General features: G+C 38.4%; 1 protein-coding gene across 1 annotated transcript; it reads right to left on the reverse strand.

The window, feature by feature from the left end:
• Positions 1-1,095: 1,095 nt before the first annotated feature.
• Positions 1,096-19,156, reverse strand: LOC140035591 (uncharacterized). Its single transcript, XM_072076882.1, has 2 exons — positions 17,506-19,156; positions 1,096-1,343 (listed from the first exon to the last, which is right to left on the reverse strand). The coding sequence occupies exons 1-2, from the start codon at positions 19,154-19,156 to the stop codon at positions 1,096-1,098; spliced, it is 1,899 nt and encodes a 632-aa protein (XP_071932983.1).
• Between the last annotated feature and the right edge of the window lie 5,139 nt (positions 19,157-24,295).

Genomic DNA, 24,295 nt, shown 5'->3' on the forward strand with positions numbered 1-24,295 from the left:
TTTAGTTTTGTTTTCCTTAGCAGGGGAAGACGCGCAAGGACGGAATCTTGGCATAGACTAGCTTGGCCTAGTTTTTTATTTTTGTAATGGTTCTCGCCCTAGTGCTTGGCACGGGTTGGTTGTATGGTGAATTGGGAACCTGTGTATATTCGACGGTTGTACTTCCTTTTGAGATAGTAATGTAGATAAATTGTTTAAGTTTTGGATCGTTATTATGTTATTCTTATGGTTATTCCAGTGGTTGCTTGAAGTGATCGACTGAGTCCCGGCGAGAGCTGAGCAGGCAGTCCGCCGAACTCTCTGGTTCGCCTTAGGGGGGAGGTGGGGCCGTCACATTACTTGTAAATCTACCCAAAATATTTACAGCATAAGCAATATCTGGTCGAATACAATTAATGGCATATATCAAACTTCCAATTATACTTGCATATTTATGCTAATTTAACACAAATGCATCATTCTCTGTTAGATATAAATGCACAATAGAATCAAAAGGAGAAGTCATAATATATTTTTAAGTATTTTTTCAATATAATGTGCTTGATCTAACATAATTTCTCTAGAGGTTCTAGCAATTATCATACCAAATATTACATTAGGTTCAACTAGATCTTTCATATCAAAATTACGTTTTAGTAACCCCTTGGTATTTTCAATAATATTCAAATCAATCCCAAAAATTAAAAAATCATCAACATACAAGGATATAATAACATGATCATCCGCAATAGATTTATAGTAAATACATGGGAGAATGAGACCAATCGTCCCTCACATATCGCCGATGTGAAAATTTAGTCTCTTAGAACGAAAATGATTAGTTTTAGTCTCAGACAAACAAAAAATGATCACTTTTAGTCCATTTTCACTTTTTCAGGCAGATTTTGACCGGAACTTACTGGACCCACATGATGTGCACAATTTTTAAAGGGTAAGAATGGCAAACCACCTGATTAGAAAATGTGAGGGAACCAATAGTGCAAAGCTTTAGTTAAACATTCATTAAAAAAATATAACTAACCCACCATTATTAACAATTCATCTCAACCCAAAACAACCCTAATTGCAAACTCGCAGCAGCTGATTGAAATTCATCTAAAGGAAATTGCTGATTGAAATGCCAAATATGTTGGGTTCAGAGATAATAATGCAACAAATGCCGATAGACTTGGCGACCTTGGCGTGATCGACGGATGCAACTTCCACAATTTCTCCACCTTCCAGCTTTTGAGGCATCCTGACTTTGATGGAGAATGGGTTCTTCTTGGCTTCAATAATTGCACCACTGTTGTAGATCATGACAGCACCATTGTCGGTCAGCATTGCAAGTGTTCGTAAAATGCCTGAATGAAATGTTTGAAGCCATGGAGCATTGGGGAAAGCTCTGCATTTGCCTCTTAAGAGCCGAAGTCTCCGAAAACCCAAGAAACTCAAACACCAAAGAGAAGTCCTTAAAAATCATAAAAAGCCAGTTTATTCTTTGCCCCGATCATCAACCGATCATGAGCAGAATCTTGAGCCCCATCAAAAGCCTTTGTTTAGACATCACACTTCTATCACAAAATCTCACTACCTTTGATCCAAAGAGTTTCTCAAAGACACATCCCATACAATCCATACCTTCATCTCCTAAAACTTTTTCTCATCTTGCCATTGTCCTGTTCAACAATCCTAGCTTGAAAGCGGCATAGTTTCTTCACGAAAGAAAGGAAAGAGTCCAATGGCATGTCACTGTAACAAGAAAAAGATGGAAACTTTGACAAAGCATTTCAACCCCATCCCATTTTCACCCAAAAAAGTGCAGTCTTTAGATATTGCAAGCCACCAAAGTTTGCTCTCCAACTTTAGGCCTATGGAATTTTTTCCATCTTGATTTTGACCGGGAACTCCGGACAGACTTGCTAGAATGTTTTGGGCGAGGAAGCACATTTTCATTTTTCTTTTTTTTTTTTTGCATTTATCTTTTATAGCACATTTGCTTGTTATTTTCTTGTCTTTAATCACGAATTTCCTTAGAAAGATTTTCAATCAACTAAGAGGAGTTTGCAATTATGGTTCATTTTGGGCTGAGATGAATTAGAGATTTTCAATTAATTGTGAAATAGTTTTTATGTATTTTGCTGAATATTTAACTAAAGATATGCACCATTAGTCCCTCAAATTTCTGATCAAGTTGATTTTTCATTTTTACCCTTTGAAAATTGGACACGTCATGTGGGCCCAGTAAGTTCCGATCAAATCTGCTCGGAAAAGTGAAAATGGACTAAGTGTGATCATTTATTATTTGTTAGGGATTAAAACTAATCATTTTCGTTCTAAGGGGCTAAATTTTCATATCAGCAATATGTGAGGGACGGTTGCTGCAATTCTCCCTAAATACATTTATCACTTTCATTTATTTTAAAATTATTTGATATCATGCTCCTATCCATTTTTCCATGCAATTGCTTAGGAACTTGTTTCAAAACACATAAAGATCTTGTTAACTTACAAACTTTGTTTTCATGACTAGGCTGTATAAAACCTTGCGTTTGATCCATACATATTCTTCTTCTAAAGCTCCATTCAAAAAAACTGTTTTTACATTCATTTGATGAATTTTGAAGATTATGAGTGGCAACAATAACTATAAGCAATCTTAACTTTGTTACTCTTGTTACTGGTGAATAAGTATTAAAAAAGTCTACGTTTTCGTTTTGCTTAAATCCTTTAGCTACAAATCTTGCTTTATGTTTATCTATTGTACCATCTGATTTTAATTTTCTTCCAAGTACCCATTTATATCCAATAGTTTTACAACTAGTAGGTAAATCAACTAACTTCCAAGTTTTACTTGACAATAAAGATTCCATCTCTTCATTTATAGCTTTTTTCCAAAAAACAGAATCAGGTGAGTTTAAAATGTCTTCTATAGTTTTTGGATCACCATCTACATTGTAAACTAAATCATCTGGCCTAAAGTCTTTTTCTACTCTAACTCTTTTGCTTCTTCTCAAATTTTCATTAGTTCCAGAATTTTTAAAATGTGAAGAACTAGTTTCATTTTCATGATTTATTATTTTTTCCTCTTTACCCCCACTATTTTTTAATTTAAATAAAAAAATTTTCATGAAAAATTGCATCAAGTGATCCTATTATAATGTTACTTTCTATGTTACAAAATTTATAAGCTTTAATGGTTAAGGCATATCCAACAAATGCTCACATTTTAGCTCTAATATCTAATTTAGGAATTTCTAGATTAGCTAATCTCACTACAAGAAAATTGTTCATCAGTGACAACACAAAGTCATCACAGAACATACAAATATTGTCACAAATACCTTTTATTGACGACTTTTTGATCGTCACAAAGTCGTCACTAAATCCCCGTCGGTAAAAGTAAACAGTGACGACCTAAAATGTCGTCACTAAATAGTTCTCATTAGTGACGACTTTAAGTAGAGCATTTTTGACAAAAGATCAAGTCGTCAATAAAACACTTCCAGATTGTCGTCACTAATGACAACTATTTAGTGACGACCTAAAATGTCTTCACTAAATAGTTGTCATTAGTGACAACAATCCGGAAGTGTTTTATTGACGAATTGACCTTTTGTCAAAAATGCTCTACTTAAGGTCGTCACTAAAAAGCACCGAAAGCCATTGTATATAACTATTTTACTGACAACAATTGTCGTCACAAATGTAGATTAGATTTAGTGACAGTCTCTGTTGTGACAAGGATTTTTATTTTCTATTTTGTGACAACTTTTTTTTGTCATTAGATAATTTCTCAATAGCTTAATAGTCATAATTTGGCTTGTAATCATTGCTAAATCATTGATTTTAAACAAACCATACAAATAAATATGAACGATTGATAACCAAAAGTATTTGCATTAGATTACATGGTAATAATATAGCATTCTCAAATGCCAAATTCAAGTGTACATTAGCCAACTAATGCCTACAAAAATAACATTTGTTCAAAATATCACTTGTACATAAGGTACATTTATAAAAACAATCACAGTTTAAGAAATTGAAGAACATCTAAATGAACCACTCCATGAGCAAAAGACAATTTTGTCTTCAACATTCTTCAACCATAACCATAGATATCTTCCAAAAGCTAGTATGAATAGCATTTATCTGTCATAAAAGAGTAAAAGAAGTAGGTAAGGGGAGGAGTACAATAATAAAGAACAAGTAATGAAACTTAGATTATTAAGACAAAAATTACAATTCATTAAGAATCTCATATAATTTGGGCCCACATATTACAACACCAGCAAGAAGTTAGAAATCACAGTCCAATCTATACAAATACAACACTGCATAAGCTCAACTAAAGAGCTCTCTAAAACAGTTTTTTTTTAATTTTCCTTCTTCTTCTTTAAATAGCTCAACTTATTGAACAATTAAATTGGACTCCCACAGTAATTATTGTTTAATCTTTATGCTTTTGGTTGTTTATTTATTAAAACACAGAAAGCAACTTATTGTACGAGGTATGAATACAGGAGGTACTAGCCCTCTTTGATTTTAGGAGTTTATGCTTCATAAATCATGAAGGAAACGATGCCTCTGTAGGATTAAACTGTGCAAAGAGAATGAGCTATTTGCCTCACAATGTGAAAGTGAAGACCATCTAAACTGGTGAAACCAATCAAAGTTCACAAACGCCCCCTTTGCATTATATTCATTTCTTTCAAGTCACTACATAGGCAAAAAGAAGATTGCTATCCATGCATGGTCTGTCGCTTGTACTTGGAAATAATATACTATTGCAGATGAACAATCAGATTTTTACCTCTCTATTGATAAACTAACAACACTATATACATGATACTTAGATATTTCCCAAAGAATAAGTTCAGATAACAATGATGCATAACATCAGCCCCAAAAAATGCTATTACCGTATTGTTGGTAATATGTCTAGTTAAACTAACCTAAGAGGATCTCCACAAGAATAACCGGTAAATCAGAAATATGTACTGTTACAAGCACATATTCCAGAAGATAACCATTTAGCACATGTACAAATCTTATGCACAAGGAACCTGATGAACGAAGCATAACCTATTTCCTTTTTTTCTTTTTTAGCTTATTTTAATCATTACTTCTCTCACTTCTCAAAGGTCATCCTCAGTTTTCCTTACCATTCTAAATACGGCCAGATCTGCTTCCAAAAAATTTCTGATCTTTTATATAACAATACGATACAACAATCAATGAGTATGCGTCCAAACACAAAAGTTTCGCATACAGCTAGTCTTCCAATAATGTGTAAATCACGTAAGAAAGTTTCCTACTTGTGGTATAAGAGTTAAAAAGGTTCACTTGAATGCGTAATATCAAAATGTATTCAACCAACTACAAAAGGATTAAGTTAGACTGGATTCCCTCAAGGTTTGCCAGGTACTCTTTCTTGGACCCAAAAATGCAAACTCAACACCAAACATTCCATTTTTTCTTTCAACATAAGATGAAACAACAATTTATGTGCAAAAACTCAGTGAGCAGAGAGGAAAACAGCAATAAGAATGCAGCAGCTTTTTGCTTCTTTCATTTTAGCTTAGATATATTCATGCCAAACAGTTCAAAAAACCAAACATGCTTGATTTATGTAACTTTGGATCAACAACATGTAACCCCAAGCATCATTTTCCGAATAGCATCAGATCAAAAGACAAACCCGAATAGCAGGTAGTGAAACAAACCCGAATGGCAGAAATCTAGCCAATCTCAATGACATATATGATATTCAAATCAAATTTTCACAGTCATCAACCAGACTCAAATGCGTGAACTTGGGACAGGGAGAGGAAGAAATAAAACGCAGCTACATGATATGAACATCCATTTCTAACTCAACCACTTTCGAGAAAGCATATCAAAGCCCGGACATGTCACCAAAACAGAATCACCCAACAAACTCTCCACCCATTTTATTTTATTAGCAGCCGTGTAGCTCAGCTGAACCACACTCCAAGCAAACAACAAAAACTGGACACTTGAAGTTAATCAACCCCCAAAAATCCATCGGAAACACAGGCATTCAATCCAAAATTTGGTTATTCGGACAAACAAAAAACCAACCGAATGTTCGTCATTTATTTTTTCACACGTAAAAATGCAGACCAGTTATCTTTCAATTAGAAAACTCAGTTGGGCATTTCATCGAACAGGTTAGGGGCATTAGAAACTTCACTACTTCCTTACTCAATTGAAGCTATAATTGGCCCCAAAATTTTCAGCAAACCCAAAATTTCAGTCCAATCAACATCCAGAAAAAGCCATGAACAATTGACATGAAATTTGAAACAAAAAACTAATAGCAAACATGGCATGTTCATCGGCAGACATGCTCCGAAAAATTTCAGAGTTTGTATTCGAATGAAAAAACTGAAATGTAAAGGAGAAGATTAACTTACAGTGATCTCTCACGGTGGAGGTTCGTGGATGACAGTGGCGTGTCGCGCCCCATTTTTTTGGAAAAATAAAATGATTGTTTTTTTGTGAATTTATTGATTTGGGAAAAATAAATTTTGTTGATAAAAAACAAAAATGGGTCTAAATGGGACTTTTGAAAATGCGACGATTTGACCCAAGAAAAATAGTTCAAAAAGGGTTTTTATATGAAAAATGGAGTCGCCACTTGGTATAGAGTTAGGGTGTACCAAGTCACCCAAAAAAAATGAATTTTTTTTAAAGAAAAAAGTAAGAAAACCCTTTTTAAACGACTCCTAGTCCACGTAAAACAAAGAAAAAGGTTCGGGAGTCACATTTGACGAAGGGAAAGGCAAGGATAAAAATCCAAGGCACCCCTTCGACCTAGCCAAGGCTAGTTGCGTGATTTAACCCTTATTTTCCTAATTTTTCTACCCAAAGTATGTATTTGCATTTTGGACAAAGACTAATGAATGAGAAATGCAATCCTAAATTCTACGATGTCTCTCGTGAGGTTTTTGGTCCCAAACCACATGAATTGTGGCGGCCAATAAAGGGAAACCTCATAGAGGTCGATTGATGCAAATGGTGACTCAAGTGCAAGTGTGCAAGTGTATGAAAATCAAAGTGTTTGTGTGTGCAAATGAATGAAGATAGAATAGTACATATATAAGTGAAACTTGAATTTCATTTGTGAAGTAAAGTAAATAAATGATAAAAATGTAGTGAAAAATATGGATTGAGAAATGTAAGAAAAATGTGATTAAAAGAGTATGGAAGTGATAAAAATGAAAGTATGACCCTAGGGGAATGCAACAAGTCGGGTACGGGGGTTGACTTCTAACTTTTTGAGATTTTAATTTTCCCTTTGATTAGAAGGAAAAACTAGCGTGCTAAGGCTATTTTGAAGCCACACTCGCTCGTTTCCCTTACCCAAGGGGGTTTTCACGCAAATGAACTCTAACTAGCATGAGATGCAAGTCCTAAAGTGAAGGGGAAGGGGTTTGAGGAACATACCAAATGATAAACTAAGGAAAAATGCGTGATATGTGGTGATCATGCACTTCGTGAAAAAGGAGAAAAAACCTATTGGGTCTAGCATTGGACTAGCCCCTCCTATGAATTCCGACTAGCGTTGGACTAGTGGAAACGATAAAAGAAACCACAACTAGCGTTAGACTAGTGTGGTGACGTACATTCATCCATTCCATTCATCTATACTTAAAAAAAACGAGTAGACATGCAAATCACTTAAATCATGTAGCACTTATCATGCTCGACTAAATGCCAGATCCTAATAAAGCATTTAACATATAACACATAGGCATGCAACCATTACATTTACTAACTAAAACAAAGGGGAAAGGGAAAATGGACCAAATTACTTGCTACGCCCTATCTATTACAAGCCAAGAGGTGTACACATACCCCATTGATAGAAATCGAAAGTAAATGAAATAAATGAAATGAAATAAGGAGTGGCTAGAAAAGCAAGTAGACATGCAAATTTCAATTAGCACATTAGTCCACATAGGAGAGAAACAAAAGATAAAAGAAAGTTATACCTCCCCTGTTCGTGAAGCTAATAAGTGGAAAAGGTTCTAATTTGAGCTAAAAACCATTAAACAAAAGATTAATGTACCAATTTAATAGTAAATCAATCAACACAAATTATTCAAAAACAAAAGTTAAGGAACCACTAATAGATACGAAATTGAACCATTGAAGCCTTTCAAATAATCAAACAAATCCATATTCGTCAAATAGGGATCCAAATGAAAAATGAAAAAGACATTTGAAGGATCAAATTGATGGATATTTCAATTTCTAGAGCCATAGTGCAACAAAAAGGAACTTGAGGGGTCAAAATGCAAATCTTAAAAAATTATTTCATGCAAACTCATGCAAATGAACGTGAGATTGTTTGCAACAAGAAAACATTTCTGCAATCAAACTATCAACCGCAACTTGCATTCTCACAAGCAAATATCAACCTTAATGCCAAAACTTGATCAAAACCATTCAACCAAAAAAAACATCCAAACATACAATGCAATTTCAACATTCAACAAGACAAACCAGAGAAGGAAAATTGCGCAAAGTGCTAGAAGGTAGCTCGGCAAAAAACTGTTTCGTTCATTTTTCAAAACTGTCTGGTAATGGTTCAAGTATTCAAAACCCAAAAGTGCAAACTCAACACCACTCACCCACTTCCCCTTTAACATCGGATTAGGCTAGTAAAAGATAAAATAGAAAGATCAAAACTAGCTTGTGTGGGTTGTTGTGGGAAGAAAAAGAAAGCAGCAAATTATGAGGATGAAAACGCAGCAAAACAAAAAAAATGCAGCAAGAGTTTCTGAAAAACAAACAAGCAGGTTGCTACATTTTCCTTCTCAAACTCAGATTTCTTAATCACAGCCTTAAGCTAAGCAAGAGACTTCATGACTTCCAACCACAACAAGCAAGAAACAATAAAGGAACTGATGCAAAAGAAAATTCTGGACAAAGCATTCATGCACAAAAAGCTAGGTAGCCTGATTGAATTCTTTCCCAGCAGATACTCAAACCCAATTCAAACATTTCAGATTCAATCATGCAAACTCATCTTCCCCTGCCCCTTTTCACACAAGACATAATAACCAACTAGAAGAAAACGAAGTATGGACAAGAAACGCAGGAAAAGCAAATGCGACAACACCTATTCTGCTGCAATTTTTCTGCTGCCATTTTGCAGCTTCAGGAAAAATCTTTCCACAACCATTCTCATGCAATCTCTTCTTGCACTTAGGCATATTCATGCAAACAACCAATAAAAGGCTTGATTGAACTGTCATCTAAATAAGATACCAGCCTGGAACCGAAATGAAAGAATAAACAAAAGACTAAAACCGTAAGACATGAAGATTCGGCCAGCTATGTACATTTTCCAGCAATGTAGTAGTTTATTTATAGAGCTTTTGTCCCTAATTTTCTTCAATTCTTACTTCAACTCAACATGCAAAAGGTGATTAGCAATCTACAAACTAGTCTTAACATCCAACATAAGAATCTTAGCTAAAATTCGAAGGAAAACTAGTCAAGTGCTCAACTCCTTTCTCTCGGCCATGCTGAAAAATATTTTCCTTCCATAATTACTTCAGTTCATGGTCCAATTCACCAGCTTTTCAAGTGTTAAAAAATCAATAAGATAAACATGAAAACTAGAACAAGATGTTATAAGACATTTTACTTAGGATTATAGCCAATGATCATGGAATTTTCCAAATTAACAAGAGTGTTTCAACCTACTCTCTCTCGGCCAACAAAACAGATTTTCCAGCAAGTTATTTCGAAATTTTCAACAAGGTTTCCATCCAGAAAATTCAACATGCAATACTAGATATAGGTCATATAGGGCATACAACGGGATTTTCCAGCTTCAATCACCAAAACATCCATTAATACTCAAAAGAACCACCATCGGCTAAGCTGAAACTTTTCCAGCGGCCATGTAGTCCTCCAAACAAGAATTCCAGCAACAAAACTCAAGCTTGTCACCATAAAACTTACATGCATCACCAAATAAAGAGCAATCTATCAGGTTTGATCCAAAACCAAGTTCGAACAAACATCAAAAACACTAACCAACCAGAAATTCATTCAGTTCCTCTCGGTTGACTTGCATGCAACCAGATTTTGTTTTCCTTAAATTTTCTTGCTTTCTCACAGCTAATTAACTTCATGCAAAGCTTGATCATCCAGTTTTTAGTTAATTAACTACACAATTAAACTCAGATTATCACAAATTGGCCAATTAAGGCTGTAAATTTCCAGCTTACTCATTCAGCACTCCAATTCTTTCGAAACCAGTTTTCTTGTGACTTAATCTATCATCCAACCACATAACCACCACATGCAAGCTTATAATCAACATCATCTATCCCTAAACAACTAGTTTAGGTCCAGAAATTACCTCAGCTTGGAGTTCACACACACGGCTAGCAACAGAAATATTTTTCTTCCTCTCGACAGTCCAGAAATTGCAGCCCGCTAGCTCTCCCTCTCCCTTGCTCAAGCTTGCGACTAGGATGGAGGAAATTTGGCTCTCAATTTCTTCACTAGCTCACGGATGGAAGGAAGAATGAACAGCAAGTCTCTCTCTTCCCTCCCTAGTTTACGGACAGAAAGGAAAAGAATAAAAGGCTCGGCTCTTTCTCTCCCTCACACACTCTCGGCTCACGGCAGAAAAGAAAAAAAAATGGAAGTGCAATGTTGTGGTGGATTGGAAATCATATCCCCCCCCCGTGGAGTGTGTAGGTAGTGGAATGTATATATTGAAGTGTTTGGAGTGGAGCTAAGTCGGCACTTGGAATGGAAGGTGCTGGAATGTGAAGTGGAAATGGAACCGGCAGAAGTGGAGTTGTGATTTTTTTTGATTTTTTGATTTTTTGATTTTTTTTTTTTTTTTGAAATTAACTAAATAAAACTGATAATAAAAATAGATAACAAACAACAAAAACAACAAAAACAAAAAAAATAATAATAATTTAATTAACATTGGATAGAAACTAAATAAACTAGAATCAACAAAGCACAATTTTCCATTTTTCATCAATTTCCTCTTTTCTCTTTTCTTTTTTTTTCACAAATTTTACGTTAAAACTTAAAACTAAAACTAAAACTAAAACGTGAACAAAATTAATATGACAAATAATAACAAATAAAAGACAAATAAAAAGGTAACAACTAAAATGCAGACAATCTAAAACAAAATCATGAATTAGATGCAACATACAAATTATTTAAAAATTTGGTGTCTACAGTTTGCCCCTCTTTGTTTGAGTTTTGAAAAAACTTGAGACAAAGAAGTAGACACCAAATACTTACCTGTGTTATTCGGCTGCAAAATGATTTGAACGGACAGGAATTTTAAAAACGGGACTGACCCGAACATGAAACTAAACGGGACTGACCCAAATAAAAATTTAAAAAAAAACGGGACTGACCCGAACAGGAATTTAAAACGGGATTGACCCGAACAGGAAATTTAAAACGGGACTGACCCGAACAGGAAATTTAAAACGGGACTGACCCGAACAGAAATTTAAACGGGATTGACCCGAACAGGAAATTTAAAACGGGACTGACCCGAACAGGAAATTTAAAACGGGACTGACCCGAACAAGAATTTAAAACGGGACTGGCCCGAACAGGAATTTAAAACGGGACTGGCCCGAACAGAAATTTAAACGGGATTGACCCGAACAGGAAATTTAAAACGGGACTGACCCGAACAAGAATTTAAAACGGGACTGGCCCGAACAGAAATTTAAACGGGATTGACCCGAACAGGAAATTTAAAACGGGACTGACCCGAACAAGAATTTAAAACGGGACTGGCCCGAACAGAAATTTAAACGGGATTGACCCGAACAGGAAATTTAAAACGGGACTGACCCGAACAGGAAATTTAAAACGGGACTGACCCGAACAAGAATTTAAAACGGGACTGGCCCGAACAGGAATTTAAAACGGGACTTCACTGGGGAAGTTTAAACAATGAATTGAGTTTTTTTTTTTTTTTTTTTTTTTTTTTTTTTTTTACCTGAGAATAGTTCAACTTTTGTACCAAGAGGGAAATTTGGATTTCTGTGACTGAAACGATAGCTGATGCTGTTTCTTATGATCGAGTCTTGCAAATAACATCTATCCTTGTTTACTGGGAAGCTTTGTCTGACATCAGTTTAGGTGCCAAAAAGAGAGTGACTGCTTTTGTTTGTGAATGCAACATTCCTGCAAGAAAAGAAGAAATAATGGACTTGCCACCATTGTTTGATCCGGTTTGCCTTGAGAATCGTGTAAACATGAGTCTTGTGATGCTTTTATTTCGGCTCGGCGGCGTCTGCCTTAGTCGAACTTGAAACCTTTCAATTTCTGAGACTGATAAAATACGGATTTACCACGTCACCCAATCCAGGTGGTAGCTTTGTTGTATGTTACTCCCTGTAACTGATGATTGAATCCCCTATCTTTGCACAAACCTTAGGGTTTATCATTCATTTGAATTTAATGGTAAAAGAATGATGCATGAAAATTAGTCATATAAAAATCAATGTATATGCAAGATGATTTCCTATGTTAAGCAAAAATGAGCATGCAAAAGAATGTATACAATCATAAGCATTCATACACAAATAATTGAGAACAACCAAGAGGTTTATAAAGATACATTTTGCAAAAGAATATTTGTAAAGAATAATACAAATTTAGCCGATGAATATCATATTCAAGACTTTGGATATTTTCTCTTTGGAACCCGATATTGGCAGAAGTATCACAAATATGAGGAAAACCCTAAATGAACCAGGTCACCAGCTATTCCTTCTTGAGCTTGTCTGTTGAGAAAACCTACCTTGGCGCCCTTTCGGGTTTTCACCAAGGTTGCCCCCACCCTTTTTGTTGTTTTTCTTTTTTTCCTTTTTTCTTTTTTTTCTTTTCTTCTTTTTTTTTTCTTCTTCTTTTTTTTCTTCTTTTTTTTTTTTTTCGAGGCGCCCTTTCGGGTTTTCACCTAGAGAACCATGAAATATCTCGACCATTATCGACTCAGAAATATGAATTGAAGATTTCTGGCATCAGTAGAATGCATTTCCCTTGTGAGATTAGGCGAAAGCATTATAGACATCACCTGCCAGTTGATTAACAAATTTCCTAATAGAAATACAGCGAGTGACGAAAACCAGGACTTTGGGCTTTTGTAATGAAGTCCGGTGGGGTGTTTTTCAAGAAAAGTTGAGGCTTGAAAGCAGATTTGATACGAGGGATGAAATAACTTGAGATTGCACCCTTTTGAAAACAACTCCAAAACTGAGGAAACTTTGCCCCAGTTTGACCAGATTTTTTTCTCTTTGCATTTTTCATTGTATTTTCCTCACTTTTTGCATTTTTCTTTGAAAACTAAATTTGCCCCAGTGTAGGGTTTTCTTTTTTCTTTTTCTTTCTTCTTTTTTTTTTTTTCTCAAAAATAAATTTGCCCCAGTGTGGGGTTTGCAATTCTCAAGGGTTATGGTTATCAAACGAAATTTGTCAATTCTGATGGCTCAAAGGGGACAAGTAGAGATAAAAATGTTTTTAGTGTAAAAGAAGATGGCCTGACTTGCATTTCGCCATTTGCATGAATTTCTAAAGAAAATTTGCATGATCAAATGAAAAACTTTTTGCACATATCTGAGTTGATGGGTTGAGGGAAAACCCGTCCATCCATTTCCGCCAAAATAAGAGCTCCGCCAGGTAATACCTTTTGGATAATGAACGGCCCTTGCCAATTTGGAGCGAACTTGCCTTTAGCTTCATCTTGCATTGACAAAATTCGCTTCAGTACCTTATCACCTTCTTCAAATGCCCGCCGATGGACTTTTTTATTGTAAGCTCGGGCCACACGTTTTTGATAGCATTGCCCATGACAGATAGCATTGAATCGTTTCTCATCTATCAAAGTCAATTGCTCATGGCGCTGCTTGATCCAATCGGCCTCCTCCAATTTAGCTTCCATAAGGATTCGTAGTGACGGAATTTCAACCTCAGCTGGTAATACAGCTTCCATCCCATACATAAGTGAATATGGCGTTGCCCCAGTCGATGTCCGAATAGAAGTCCGGTACGCCATCAATGCATAAGGCAACTTTTCATGCCAATCGCGATGCTTTTCTGTCATTTTGCGAATGATTTTCTTCAAATTCTTATTTGCGGCTTCTACAGCTCCATTCATCTGAGGCCTATAAATGGCAGAATTGCGGTGTTTGATTTTGAACTGCTCACATAGTCCATCTACCATGTCATTGTTCAGATTCTTGGCATTGTCCGTGATAAGCGTTTCGGGTACTCCAAAGCGACAGATGATGTGATCTCTCAGGAAATTGGCCACTACCTTCTTCGTGACATGTTTGAATGACTCTGCTTCAACCCATTTGGTAAAGTACTCGATTGCCACCAATATAAATCGATGTCCATTTGAAGCAGGAGGATCGATTGTACCAATCATGTCCATACCCCACATTGAACAAGGCCACGGGGCGGTCATGCTATGCAACTCAGTGGGTGGAGCGCGTATAATGTCACCGTGCATTTGGCATTTTATACATCTCCGGACAAAGTCTATACAATCATGCTCCATAGTAAGCCAGAAGTATCCGGTTCTCATGATTTTCTTTGCTAGCAAATGGCCATTCATGTGAGGTCCACAAACGCCACTATGCACTTCTTTCATCATATATTGAGCTTCATCTTCATCAATGCACCTTAAAAGGTTCAAATCCGAGGTTCTTTTGTACAACACTTCTCCATTTAAGAAAAATTTTGAAACCATTCTGCGCAGAAAGCTCTTGTCTTTCGAACTAGCATGCTGAGGGTAGGACCCAGTTTTGAGAAACTCTTTAAGATCATTAAACCAAGGAGTAGTATCCGAGGACTCGTCTGCAGCCCAGCAGTGGGCTGGCTTGTTTTGAAGTTGAATTTGGATTGGTTCGATCTTCAATTCATCAGGATACTGGATCATAGAAGCTAAAGTAGCCAAAGCATCGGCGAATGCATTCCTGGCTCTCGGGAGATGTCTAAACTCCAAATTTTGAAACTGCTTGGCCAAAGTGAGCAGACTACAATGGTAGGGTAGAATTTTCGAATCTTTGGTTATCCACTGTTTCAAAGTTTGATGCACGAGCAAATCTGAATCACTGAAAGCTATCAATTCTTTGATTTCTATTTCCAACGCCATTTTGAGACCAAAAATGCAAGCTTCATATTCAGCCATGTTATTCGTGCAAGCGAATTGCAATTTGGCAGCGGCAGGGTAGTGCTTCCCTTCGGGTGACACCAAAACAGCTCCAATTCCAGCTCCGAGAGAATTCGAAGCTCCATCGAAGAAAAGCCTCCATTCAGGACTTTGTTCACTTATATCATCTGTAGCGCCTACAAATAGGACCCTCTCGTCAGGGAAATAAGTACGGAGTGGTTGATAATCATCATCCCTTGGATTTTCCGCCAAATGATCAGCTATAGCTTGCCCCTTGACCGCCTTTTGTGAGGTGAAAACAATGTCGAACTCTGATAGAATTATCTGCCATTTCGCCAAACGCCCAGTCAGCATCGGCTTCTCCAAAAGATACTTCAAAGGATCAGACCGGGAAATAAGATAAGTGGTATGGCTCAACAGGTAGTGTCTCAACTTTTGGGCTGCCCAGGCCAATGCACAGCAGCTTTTTTCAATGAATGAATAATTAGCCTCGTACTGCGTGAACTTCTTGCTTAGATAGTAAATGGCTTGTTCTTTCCTTCCGGATTCATCGTGCTGACCTAGAACACACCCTACTGCTCCATCAAGTACAGATAAATACATAATCAAAGGTCGGCCCGGTTTGGGCGGCACTAAAACTGGTGGATGCAACAAATAATCTTTAATCTTGTCGAAAGCCTGTTGACACTCCTCATTCCAATACAACGGCACATTCTTTCTCAATAATTTGAACAACGGCTCGCATGTGGCAGTTAGTTGGCCGATGAACCTCCCAATAAAATTAATCTTCCCTAAGAAGCTTTTCACGTCCTTCTGAGTTTTTGGCACTGGCATATCTCGAATTGCTTTGATTTTAGCTGGATCTATCTCTATGCCCTTCTTGCTGACAATGAAACCCAACAGCTTACCCGCAGGTGCTCCGAAGGCGCATTTTGCAGGATTTAGCTTCAAATTGTACTTCCGCAATCTTTCGAACAATTTCTTCAGATCAACCAAGTGGTCCTCTGCCCTTTTAGACTTGATTATAATATCATCCACGTAGACCTCCATCTCCCGGTGAATCATATCATGAAATAGGGTTGTCATGGTCCTCTGATACGTTGCTCCAGCATTCTTTAAACCGAAAGGCATGACTCGGTAGCAAAAGGTACCCCAAGGGGTAATGAAAGCAGTTTTCTCCCTATCCTCTTCTGCCATCAAAATTTGGTGGTAGCCAGCAAAACAATCGCAAAAGGTTTCAATCTCATGTCCGGCAGTATTGTCTAAGAGAATGTGAATGTTTGGTAGAGGGAAATCATCTTTAGGACTGGCTTTATTAAGGTCTCTATAGTCAATACAAACTCTTACTTCTCCACTCTTTTTTGGAACAGGGACAGGATTTGAAAGCCAAATTGGGTAATGGGAAACAATGATAATGTTGGTTTTGAGTTGTTTTTCAATTTGCTCTTTTATTTTGAGGCTTATATCTGGTTTGAATTTTCTGGGTTTTTGTTTTACGGGTGGAAAAGAAGGGTCTGTGGGTAACCTATGCACCACCACATCAGTTGAAATACCAGTCATATCATCATAGGACCACGCAAATACATCCTGGAACATGGTCAAGAATTCAAGCATCTCCTTTTTCTGCCTTTCATTCAAATGAATACTAATTTGCACCTCCTTAACCTCATCCTCAGTGCCAATGTTAACCTTTTCTGTTTCTTCCAGGTTCGGTTTTGGTTTTTCCTCATATTGTTCAAAGTCCTTTGCAAAAGAATCGAATACCTCCTCATTATCACTCTCGCTTTGGAGCTCGGATTCACAGACCTCCAAGTCATGAGTGATATAGAGATTGCCGTTATTGAATTCCAGAATTGTGATATCCAAAGGGTCAAATAATTTTATTTTTGGCCATCTGAAAGAATTAACGAATGTGGGATAATAAGCAAATAAGCATACAACAAACAAATGGTCAAGCAATATAAATATAAACAAGCGAATAAACAACACAACATGACAAGAAAAACTTGTGCACTTTCCATAAAGCCTTTGATTGAAAGCAAATGGAAATGAAAACTTAACAATATTTACATGCGCAAATGTTAGTCAAAAGTAAAATTGTTTTCATTGGCTATTTACAGATGCAAAAGTATTTTCATGAATTCACATGAATGATAAACCCCTTTCAGTTTACCGAAACTCCTTTCGAATGGGCAGAGCCTCGGCTGTCCAGTTGGGAATTGATCCATCGAGGATGTCAGGAAATTCAGCTTCGCCTGGAACACTATCTTCAAATGTTGCCCCAACGAACAATTGGGCCAAACTTGCTTCAATTTCGTCAACTGGGTTGATTTCTGACATGATCATCTCGGCTGGTCGTGGGAAAGTATAATGCAGGGGTGGAATGTCAAGAGCCCTTTGCCTTCCTTCCTTCTCCGCTTTCTTGCGCTCCTTCATCTCTCTAATGTCCTTAGTAGTTGGTCGGAAACCCAAACCAAACGAATCATTTTTCTCCACAATCTCCACTGGCTTTAAAATTCCTTGCAGATCTCGTCCCAGCCCTTTGTCAAATTCATAGCCTCCACGGATCATCTCCTTAGCCATCATGACACTGGCCTTTGATAAAGCTCGCTCCTCGTTTGTGATCCAACTTACAGATACGATATCAGCTGTGCTATGAGGAGTCATGGTGACATTGCGGCTTCCATCTTCTTTTGACCCAGAATCGGTGATTACAAGGCAATCTTCTTCGGCAAATATAGTTATCAGCTTGTCATTTACTACAAACTTCAGCAATTGATGCAATGAAGAAGGCACCGCCCCAGACTTGTGAATCCATGGCCTGCCAAGCAAAACGTTGTAAACACTAGGAAAGTGCATGACTTGGCAGGTTATTTGAAATTGTGCGGGTCCCATCTCGATCACTAAGTCTACTTCTCCTATTGGCTCTCTTTGTGCTCCATCAAAACCTCGGACTATGGTCCCTGAAGGCCTCAGCTTGACATTTTGGAATCCTAGCTTTTCCAAAGTGCTCCAGGGACAGATATTAAGAGCGGATCCATTGTCAATCAACACCTTCGGCAGCATTTTTCCGTTGCACCTTACAACTATGTACAGGGCCTTATTATGTCCAATGCCCTCCGCCGGCAATTCCTCGTCAGAGAAAGTGATTTGCTTGGTAAATAACACATTTCCAACTACATGAGAAAAATTATTAACTGAAATGTCCTTAGGGATTTGAGCTTTGGTCAACACCTCAATCAGCGCGTCCCTATGCATGTCTGAAGAGAAGAGTAGATCCAACATGGATATCTGGGCAGGCGATTTACTCAGCTTCTCAACTACATTGTACTCACTTCTCTGAAGTCTCTTAAGGAAATCCAAGGCTTCTTTCTCGGTGATTGTTGGTTTGACGAGCGGCTCGGAGTTATTTGCTTGAATCGGAATGGTATTTTCAAATGGACTCGCAACCTTTCCTGATCTGGTGACCACTGACACTTCCTTTTTTGCAATTGACTTTTCCCCAATCTGTACGTCAGGTTCATCATAATTCCATGGCACTTGTTGCAGGCTTAAAACAGGCTCTTGCTTCGGGAATTCAATAACCACTGGCTCCAAAGCCTCACTTTCGGCTGGCGTGAGATCCAAAATAAAGGGCTTTTCGTCCTCTTCAAATGGCAATTCTATGACAAAGGGTTGGTCTGTGACCCCAAACACTTCAGCTTCCCTTGTCAATTCTTTGACCGGTTCCACATACTCCGTATCATCCAGAATAATTCCAATGATATTGGCGTGTTCCGGTAAAGGGTTCCTATTTACGTTCGGCCCTTGCGCCTCCCTTTTCCGGATTACAATCTCCCCGGCTTCAACCATATCTTGGATTTTATGCTTAAGCGCCTTGCAATCAAAGGTGGCATGTCCGGGGGCCCCAGAATGATAAGCACAGACAGCTTGTGGATTATACCACGCGGGCATGCCATATGGGTAGGTAGGAGGGGGTACTGTACCAATTTTCCCGGCGGCCTTCAACTGGTCATACAATTGGTCCAGAGGCCTGCCTAAATTGGTGAATGTACGGCTAGGTGGTCGGTTGTAAGGTTCAGGAGGTTGAGGATGGTTGTAAACAGGTCTATTTGGTAGAGGAAATCTTAGGTTATATGGAGGGCGAGGTCGGTTTTGAGGTGGATTTGGTTGGGAAATTTGAAAAGGGGCTGAAGGTGGGTTTGGATAGCTTGGGCGAGGTCGAGGGTGGTGGATGTTGGTAGTATATACAGGATGCGGATTTGAGTAGTAAGGGTAATGGGGTTGGTAGATTGGGCTGTGTTGGTATCGGGGTCTGGGTGAAAGGTTTTGGTTCCAAATAAATGTTGCATCCCCCTCTTTCTTTTTGAACGGCGGCTTTTTCACATTGCTTCCTTGACCTTGTAAAGCATCCAACTGAGATTTCAGGGCAGAGACATTGACAATCTTCCCGGCTCTCACAAAGTCATCAAACTCCTCAAGTTTATTTACAATTGCAGCAAACGAACATCCAGTCATACGGAAAATCTCTTCAAAATATGGAGGATCATGCGCCTTTATGAATGTGCGAATAATTTCATCCTCAGTCATCGGTGGCTCCACCTTCGCAGCTATCTTTCTCCATCTCTTGGCATATGTCTTATGATCTTCAGATGGTCGCCTTTTCGTTCCTTCCAGAGTAGTCCGAGTTGGCGCTAGCTCACAGTTATACTCATATTGTCTAATGAAGGCATTGGACAGATCGAGCCAGGTCTTCACTTCCTCCGACTTTAGGTTGGAATACCAGTCAAGCGCATCCCCTTCTAAGCTTTCTGGAAATAATCTCAACGGCAAATTCTCGTCATCCACTGGCTTGCCCAACTTGTTAGCAAACAAGCGCAGGTGCGTTTTAGGGTTGCTTGTTCCATCATATTTGTTGAATTTAGGGGTCTTGAACCCCACCGGCAATTGCACGTTCGGAAACAGGCACAAATCATCATAATCCAACACCCCTTGTTTGCTTAAACCTTGGCTTTTTCGGATGAATTCATCAAAACGATCCAAGCGTTTAAGTAGCTTCATATCAATCTGGGTAGACGACTCTCCCATTTCTGGCTTATTTTGAAAAGTGTGCTCCGGTATCACGGGTTCTGCGGTGGTTTGATAAAAAGCTGGTGGGTTCTGATGCATGTTTGGGTCGCTTTGAGGCTGAAATCCTTGACCATAAGGAGGGTAGAAAGGCGGATTTTGAGTAAAAGCATATTGTGGGTTAAAAGTTCCCTCACAGGTGGTTTGAAATGGAGGAATAACAAATGGTAACGTGGTCTGGCTGGGAGGAATAACAAATGGTTCAGATTGTGGTTGTGTGGCGGGCACAGGCTCAGGTTGCACTCCGCTACTAACGAGTTCGTCTATCAACCTCTTTTGAGCGGCCATTTCGGATGCCATTTCCCCAAATTTTGCGAGTAATTCAGTCAACTGAACCCCAGGACTTGCAGCTTCCGGCTGGGTAGTGGCAACGGCCTTATCGGATGATTCTGGTTGAGTACTCATGTCTACACGATTCCTTTGGGCTTTACTTCGGGATCGCGTAATAATGGGGCTTTTCCGAAAAGCTATTTTGAAATTTACCTGAAAATGCAAAAGACTTCTTTAGATAAACCAATGATTACTGAATTTCTGCAATTTAAAGAGAGAAAAAAAAAGAGAAAAGAAAGAAAAAAAAAACATGAGTTAGTAATTATTCAAACAATTCGGATGCATGTCCTATTTTGGGGGCCCTTTTTGTGCCAAGGGTAGGCCTAGCATGATGCAACACCTTCGAAATGGGACCCGTAACACAAACCTGTTTTTGACAATAATTCCAAATGAGGGCAAAAGAAAAATCATTTTCATTGATAAACTTGCCAATATTTACATCATATCACGAAGACGATTCCGTACAAGATTACCAAAACTTCTGAACCTATCTAATACAGAGTCCTTTGTTTCCCTAGCATATGGAATTCTAACACATTCAGTTTGGTCATATAATTCTGCACATTTCCTTTTCAGCTCTTGACGCCTTCCTCGTTCCTTTTCATACAATTGCTTGCTTTGCTCGGCCATCCCTTTGTATGCTTCGACAGACTTACTTAACTGCAGAATCTCCTTATCCCTTGCTTCAATAATGGCTTTTAACCTTTCCACCTCCTTGGCTGGCTCATCTTGTGTTTCTTGTATGGCGGACCTTCCTATCCAGTCTTCATATTGCGGAGTGGTTAATCCCCTTTGTTTGAGTTCCGGAATGTACTTGACGCGTTCGTCATCGGATAACGTTTCCCAGGCCTCATCAATAAGAGTCTTCATTGGAATTTCCTTCGGACATATCCCTTTGTCGAAAACGATGACAAATGGAGTCAGATCAACTGCGGGTGGTACATCTTGGACTCGCCCTAATTGTCGGAGAAACCTCCTCGGATTGTATGCCATGATACCCTGAGTACCCCATAAAGGAACAAATTCGGATGCCTTGGTATGAAGAATAGGTTTGGTACAATTGGTCCAATCCAATACCCATCTAACATTTTGATTGGTCATATTCGTCAAGAAATCCACAAATTCGGACGCATTACACGGCAAATTGCTGCTATCAATCCTCTTATGATGTGTGATTACCCAGTTATATCCGGACATTGGTAGACTCTCGGGAATAGCCGGTCGTCTCATGAAGTGTTCCATCCCCCACACATGTAAGATTAAATTTGATCCACAAAAGAACTTTCCCCCTCTCTGACAGGTAGAGCAGGCTATGAAAATATCGGCTAGAATGGTTGGAATAATAGAACAGGGCTTATTATTGATTCCTAAAAACAGGTCATACATGATTTTGGTGAGCTTGAAGGCTATCTTTTTGTCTTTCCTGGGAAAAAGATAAGTTCCCGCCATGACTAATCCATACACCCAAAGTCTCTTTCTATACCACATTTCCTTAGAAGTAAACAAGAAGTCCCCTCGATGTCTTTCGAAACCATCCCTTAACGCGAATCGGTCAAACAAGAATTTTGCCTCTATATTCTGGTCTGACTCTTGTACTACTGACTCCTTTAAACCGGTAAAACGACAAAACTCCACCCTGTCAGATGCTAATGGGAATATTACAGCGGTTCCCTGAACCGGCAAATTGAGAAATCCAGCGATCTCCTCAATTGTTATGGTCATTTCTTCTTTCCCTAGCCTAAAAGTAGAACAAATGGGATCCCATAAGTGCACCAAAGCCTCTACCAAATATCCATCGGACTTAATGTCTTTAAAATCCCCGATAGGTCCCAATCGAGTGGATACTTGATTAATCTCGCTTGGCGAAAGTAATGTGGGCCATTTTTGCACCTCAACTGGTATTGCTAACATCTGTTGGACGCGGCGAGGATTTCCCATCTAAGAACGAAAACCGATGTCAAATACCTTACCTACGGGTCCCACCCCTCTAGTTAAACATGAATTTAAACGTGCAATTCCCAAAATAGGGTTAGATACCCACGGGAAAAAAAAATTGGCTTATCCCTAATATAGGATTCCCTATATGGCATTCCCTTTCTAGGGTTTATGCATGATGCCATTTATTAAAGCAGTAAAATATGCAATATGACCTAAAGGACCCTTGATTTGCCAGGGTAGGCCTAAAATGACATGACATTATTATTTATGCACAAAAATATACAAAAACTTCTTAAACGTGCCATATCCTATCTACACGGGTAGGATTCTTAAAAGAAGGTCATGCCAGACCTCTTATTTGCTAGGGTTGTGAATGCAAAAACAAGAAACAAGGAAAGTTAGTTCCACATATAATCACATAACACGTTGGATAATTAAATGATAAAAAACAGGAAAAGTAAATAAGGAAAAGGATGGGATCCCTCCCCTCGTGAATGGTGTCCCTAATAGGGTAAGGCAGACTCTACCCTAGGTGAACTATATGGATGCATGAGGTTGGGGTTCACTAATGCATCTAACTCGATAAGCTCAAGTCCCCAAGCCTTCAGACTTAGGGCCAAGGGTCATCAATTCCATGGCCCTTTGTCGGTGGCTCGAGCGATTCCCCAAACACCGCTACGCACACGTCGTGTCACGGCCGCATGTTTGAGTGAATCTATAAAAAACCTCAACCTTCGACTAAAAACTAAGGATATTAACCCAAAGTTTAAAGCGGAAGAGTGAGTGACCCATTGGATCGTGCTACGCACACGTCGTGTCACGATCACACGTCCAAGTGGGTCTCCTAATCCTAATAGGGTGGAGTGGCGTGACAAGCCACTAAAAAGAAAAATAAAGGGGGATGAATAGTAAAGCGTATGCGCGTATGATAGTGCACGTTTTGGAGGGGAGGGATCGAGAACCAATGCGTGGCTCTAAGGGTGACACACACCCCCCCAAGTGCAATGACAAGCGCGGTATAAACAATTAAACATTCATTCAAACATCCAATCATACATACGTGAGTGAGGGAGCTTGATACGTGAGCGAATCAAAAAGTCCTAAAAAATGAAAAATGCAACCCTAATATCCAAATGCAATTCATAAAAGGGGTAGAAAAAAGGAAAAAGAATGGTTAAATAAAAAATGCTCGGACCCACTTAGGAAGTCCCCAGTGGAGTCGCCAACTGTCGCGCCCCATTTTTTTGGAAAAATAAAATGATTGTTTTTTGTGAATTTATTGATTTGGGAAAAATAAATTTTGTTGATAAAAAACAAAAATGGGTCTAAATGGGACTTTTGAAAATGCGACGATTTGACCCAAGAAAAATAGTTCAAAAAGGGTTTTTATATGAAAAATGGAGTCGCCACTTGGTATAGAGTTAGGGTGTACCAAGTCACCCAAAAAAAATGAATTTTTTAAAGAAAAAAGTAAGAAAACCCTTTTTAAACGACTCCTAGTCCACGTAAAACAAAGAAAAAGGTTCGGGAGTCACATTTGACGAAGGGAAAGGCAAGGATAAAAATCCAAGGCACCCCTTCGACCTAGCCAAGGCTAGTTGCGTGATTTAACCCTTATTTTCCTAATTTTTCTACCCAAAGTATGTATTTGCATTTTGGACAAAGACTAATGAATGAGAAATGCAATCCTAAATTCTA

Source organism: Coffea arabica, chromosome 2c, assembly GCF_036785885.1.
Source record: "Coffea arabica cultivar ET-39 chromosome 2c, Coffea Arabica ET-39 HiFi, whole genome shotgun sequence".
NCBI classification, from domain to species: domain Eukaryota; kingdom Viridiplantae; phylum Streptophyta; class Magnoliopsida; order Gentianales; family Rubiaceae; genus Coffea; species Coffea arabica.

Excerpts from the sequence above, each read along its gene's own strand:
- LOC140035591 (XM_072076882.1), bottom strand. The coding sequence starts at position 19,156 with ATGCCCGCGTGGTATAATCCACAAGCTGTCTGTGCTTATCATTCTGGG. Across the intron at positions 1,344-17,505 it reads AGTTGACGAAATTGAAGCAA|GCATTTTACGAACACTTGCA; the intron begins GTTTGGCCCAAT and ends CATTTCATTCAG.